At 36.3% G+C, this 5,313-nt stretch overlaps 1 protein-coding gene across 1 annotated transcript; it reads left to right on the plus strand.

Annotated features, from left to right (window-relative positions):
- Nucleotides 1-469: 469 nt before the first annotated feature.
- Nucleotides 470-1,209, plus strand: LOC143555750 (uncharacterized). Its single transcript, XM_077045254.1, has 2 exons — nucleotides 470-496; nucleotides 604-1,209. Exons 1-2 carry the CDS (start codon nucleotides 470-472, stop codon nucleotides 1,207-1,209), a joined length of 633 nt encoding a protein of 210 aa, XP_076901369.1.
- The last annotated feature ends 4,104 nt before the right edge of the window (nucleotides 1,210-5,313 follow it).

Below are 5,313 nucleotides of genomic sequence, written 5' to 3' on the forward strand. Positions count from 1 at the left end.
CCCACTGCTTATCCCTAACTCACGCCTCTCTCAGTTTTTCCGGCCAGCCTCCGCCCATATCCGCCAGCCTCCGCCTCACTCCAGCCATCGTTCACCCCTCTTTGGTCTTATAAGTCTTTGTTTCCTCTGATTTTGTCTCATACTAAAAGTAATTTTAGAGCTAATTAGTTGATTGATTTTATATATAATTATACATTTATACTCATGTTGGTTATTGTATGTTGTATATTGTTGTTAGATTGTGACTTAGTTTTCTTAAAAACTTGAATTTTAGGGTTAATTATGCAAGAATCATTGAAAAGAAAGTTTGAGCCCTCGTCTTCTTCAAGTAATACATCTAAGAAAATTGATTTGGAAGACCTTCCATGGGATCCCTCCGAAAGGAAACCGATTTCATCTTATCATGTTAACCAAAGAGATGAAATTAGACGTGCATATTTGAGTAAAGGTGCTTGTCAACCGCAAGGTCATGATTATCCAAAACGAGATATTAGTGGTAAACTAAGAAGTTTTAATCCTGAATGGTTTGCTAGCTTCAAATATTGGTTAGTGTATAGTGTAAAGGCAGATAAAGTTTTTTGCTTAGTTTGTTACTTGTTCAAGGAAAGTGGTCAAAAAGATGCATTTGTGACCGATGGATTTTGTGGTTGGAACAAACGAGAGAGATTGGTTGGTCATGTGGGTAAGCCGAATAGTTACCACAACAGAGCACTTAAAAAATGTGAAGACTTGCTTCGACCAAAAAAATCTATAGGTTTTGCCTTTCAAAAGAAAAGCAAAAAAAATAGTGACGAGTATAGAATCCAATTAAGCACCTCGGTTATTCTTGCTAAAGCTTTTTTGAATGGTGCAATAGCTTTCCGTGGTCATGATGAGTCTGAAACTTCAATTTATAAAGGACATTTCTTGGAGTTTTTAAGATTATTGGGTGAATTAAACGAGTCCATTGGTAAAGTTATATTAAGAAATGCTCCGGGGAATAATCAAATGACGTCTCCCAAAATTCAGAAAGACATATGTAATTGTTTTGCACAAGAAGTTTTAAAAAGGATTTTTGAAGAACTAGGTGATGATGTGTTTTCTATATTAGTTGATGAGTCTCGGGATATATCTAAAAAGGAACAAATGGCTGTCGTTTTGAGATATGTTGACAAATATGGAGTTGTTAAAGAACGATTCATTGGCCTTGTTCATGTCATGGAAACATAATCGGATGGGTGATGATTATATGAACGATGCTTGCATTTGTTATATCGAAAGGGAGATTCTTGCCAACGTTACGGTTGAAGAGGTAATGGTTCGTTTTCAAAACATGAAAAGTCGTAGAGAACAACTTTAAGAATTTGTAATGTTTTTTTTATCGTTTTGAATGATATCGTATTTTGTGTGTTTTATTATGATATTGTTTTTTTTATTATGTTTCTCGTCTCGACTCTTGAACCGACCCGAAAAGTTTGAAAACCGACAAAAATAGGACCCCATTGTCAAAAAATCTTGGGTCCGCCACTGCCTGCATCGTGGCCCGCCGCCTACGTTCATCTTCTTCGCCTCTTCGTTATTGAACCTCACTTGAAATAGATTACCCAGTGATGAATATAAAACGACGCCACCAACTCTATATTCCGACAACACCACCAATTAAAAATCGAACATGATTCCATGAAAAAATTAACATACTGCCACTAAGAAATTTTTAAAAGACATTGGGGTCTTGGGACATGATCCTCAATGTGTGGGTCCACCCTTGGATATCACATTAGGTACCTCCATCAAATTTTCATTCACTAGGACATTAAAAACACGAACATTTCTACAATTTTGCAAACTATTTGAGTTAATTATTCATTATTAAATTACTATTCTCCCTCACTAACCACCAGCATCCGACATCACCACCATTAGCCACCACCTGCATCACCATAGGCTTACCTGCATCGTGGCCCACCGCCTACATTCATCTTCATCACCTCTTCGTTACTGAACCTCACTTGAAATAGATTACCTAGTGATGAATATAAAACGACACCACCAACTCTATTTTTCGACAACAGCACCAATTACAAATCGAACATGATTCAATGTTGTAGGTACCAAAAGACCACCGAACGATTTTGCTCTCGATAAACGTGTCTAGACGGCTGCGGTATAAACAAACGATCGAACATAAATACAGTGATAGTATAAAAGATAGTGAACGACTCCGTAATCAGTAAAAGATTTATATAATAAACGAACCGATCCCACCCAAGGTGAGCTCCCTTTGGGTGGTTGCTTACACCATACAAACACACCTAAAATAAACACATAAAGCCTCTATATATAGTAAAACATAACATATCTTGAAGATCTCCTCCCGTTGAAGTTAAACGCGTGTTGAAGCTCTCGTTTCGTGTCCGGTTTTTCTCGTCGGCATTAATAATTATCTTGACCAAAATATATAACGTGTTTCGTCATTTGATATCGCAAGTCACTAAAATTGGCCTTACGATCACCCCCTTGACTTATGACATCAAAGACTTTGTTGAACCATGTCTCGCATCTTCATGAATCAACCCATTAAAGCCGAAGCCTCTTCAATCACCCCCTAAAGGTATGGTCCACCTAATTCTTTCATGAAGGAGTTATCGCTTCTTTATCCATTTTGGATCTTCAAGCACTATAGGTTCAGAAGAACTACCAGGGATAACAATCAAATGACAAAGCTTATTATTTTCGAGAATGAAGTTATTTAAGTAACTCACCCCTAATAAATAAGTATCCCAGATACTTGTAGCCCACGTTTTCGGGTTGAGAGCTTAAACAATTTAATAACCTATTAAATCCAACTTGTTTAAAAATTATCACCTTAATAAATAAGCATCTCGGATGCTCGTAGCCCACGTTTTCAGGATCCAATTCTCGAATGCCTTGAAAATAACATAAATAATATGTTTTAAACACGGTCCAATAATGACGAAAAACGAGCAAATTTGACTTTCTTTAGTTGGTCAACCCGAACAAATAATTATATCTCGGATTGAACCGGCTCCAAATGGCTTAGACAAAGTGGATAAATCAGTGGGCTATCAATTTGTAATCCCATACTTATACAACCCATTTTAGTGCAAAGTGTGTGGCCCAGTTTCAGCCCAAGCCCAAATTTGAAATAAACTCAACAACCCAATGTAAAAAAGGCATATTAGACCCAAGTCCAAATCCTAGCCCACCTCACTTACCATATTAGGGCACAAGTGTAACATTTTGGTGACCAAGAAAGACAGCGGCCACCGCCGGAAACGCTATTTCGGCCGGCCACCGAAAAAAAAAAACTGTCGGAATCCGGCTTCTGTCAACCATTGCCACCTTCCATCTTCACACATCTATCATCGGCCATTTGTTGCCGGAAAAACCGACAACCACCATCGAGCAATCACTTCTCAAAACATCATCATCAACACCAACCAATAATAAGAAGTTCCCGCCCGTAAAACAAGATGATGCAACGGTTGACTTATCGGAAACGTAACAGCCATGCCACCAAGTCCGACCATCACATCCGTTATTCATCACAAACTCCAAGGTCTCACCATATCATTGGTGGCGGGCATACCATCTTCAGAAAATCATTTTAGATTCCGGTTGTCGGCCGGCCGGCAGCCCGAAAAAACACCTTGCCGGAAAACTGGCCACTTCTTATGGTGTCTCGCCCGAAAGCCGGATTCCGGCCAACTTTTTTCTTTCTCTTTCTTTGCCGAAAAACTAGTCCCGCCGGAAAATAATTCTTTCTTCGTTTATAAAACAGAATTTTTTTAACTTGAAACCCGAAGAGCCACCATCTACCACCGCCAACAGTTACCAGCAAACCCGTCGGTCACATCTTCATCTCACAGTTGCTTCGATTTGAAATAACCGATACACACGTACATCGGAGTTTGATTTTCTACATCTTCAATCTCTAAAATCATCGCCGGAGAAGAACCGAACAGTCACCGGATTTTGACGTATGGCGGAACATGTCACGAAACGACCGAAAACGACACTTGTTGTAACACCCCGGCTAAAGCTGAAACGCCGGAGTGTGACGTACAGATTGCCCAAAACACATGTGACACTATTAAGTGACAATATTATCATTAATTCATTCTAAAGCATCAAGTACACAAGTTATTTCAAATGAGCAAACACAAGGGAAAAGGAACAAAAACAAACATCTTCTTGTTTATTATCAAGATAACCTAACTTCTAGTATCCTCTTCATTTCATCCTCTAATGATAGTACCTGTAGCATATATATAAAATAAAGTCAACTAATTGAATAGATGGTGAGTTCACACAAGTCTTGATATACGTACATAAAAATCATACAATTCTAGGAACGACAAGTGCAAATGAGCAAGTTATGTCCTTTCCAACTAGGACTGTGCACTAGCGTACTCAGATAAGCGCAAGTAAGGTCCTTTCCAGTTGGGATTGTACACCAATATACTCGGATAACGAGGCCCTTTTCCACTCATAACAAAAAATGTATTGAGTGCAAAGGGGGCGTATGATCATACTATCTTGAAGTAATCCATGAGCAAGTAATTTGTAGCAAGTAACAAGTAAACACACAAGTCCATGATGCGAATTGTAGTTTGTAAATAATAAATAAACGAAATTGAATTTTGATAGAATATATATGCTGCCCCAAAATAGTTAAAAAGGGTAAAAATGGGGTGTGAGAAACTCACCTTTGATATTGGAGACAACTTGAAATAATAACCGACAACGAGTTAACAAACGAAGCAATTGAATCTCACGCAACTATAAATAATAACAAAGATACAAAAATCAAGGACTAGCTACCGGAATTATAAAGTTAATTAACTTATGGTAAATTGGAGATTTTTAATGAGTTTAACAAAAATGAATAAAGTTTATATAAATCATTTGATGTTTATTAGTTGAACAATGATTTGTAGACAAATAATTATAACTTATTAATATGAGATTAAATAATAATATTAATAACAATTTATGATTACACATTTGTTTCCAAGTAACATAATTAATTAATTAACTTAAATGTTTTGCATGAATTCTCTTAAAGAAAATTATAAATAGTAGTTATGTTGAAATAAAATAAACAATAATTAATTTACTCATTTATTAATTCAAAGATATGAAGTATGTTATATCTATTGTAAAATATTTTAAATAAAAGAAATTTTTATTAATAATCTTATTTAAAAGAAAGTTTATAAGTTATGATGATCAACGAATCATAAGATTTAAATAAATATATATTCATGTTTGCTCTTGCAATATAACTAGGCTTGATCCAAGATTTAGAAA

This window comes from Bidens hawaiensis, unplaced genomic scaffold (assembly GCF_021521415.1).
Source record: "Bidens hawaiensis isolate Kalapana, Puna unplaced genomic scaffold, B.hawaiensis_p1.1 tig00018311_1, whole genome shotgun sequence".
Lineage (NCBI taxonomy): Eukaryota > Viridiplantae > Streptophyta > Magnoliopsida > Asterales > Asteraceae > Bidens > Bidens hawaiensis.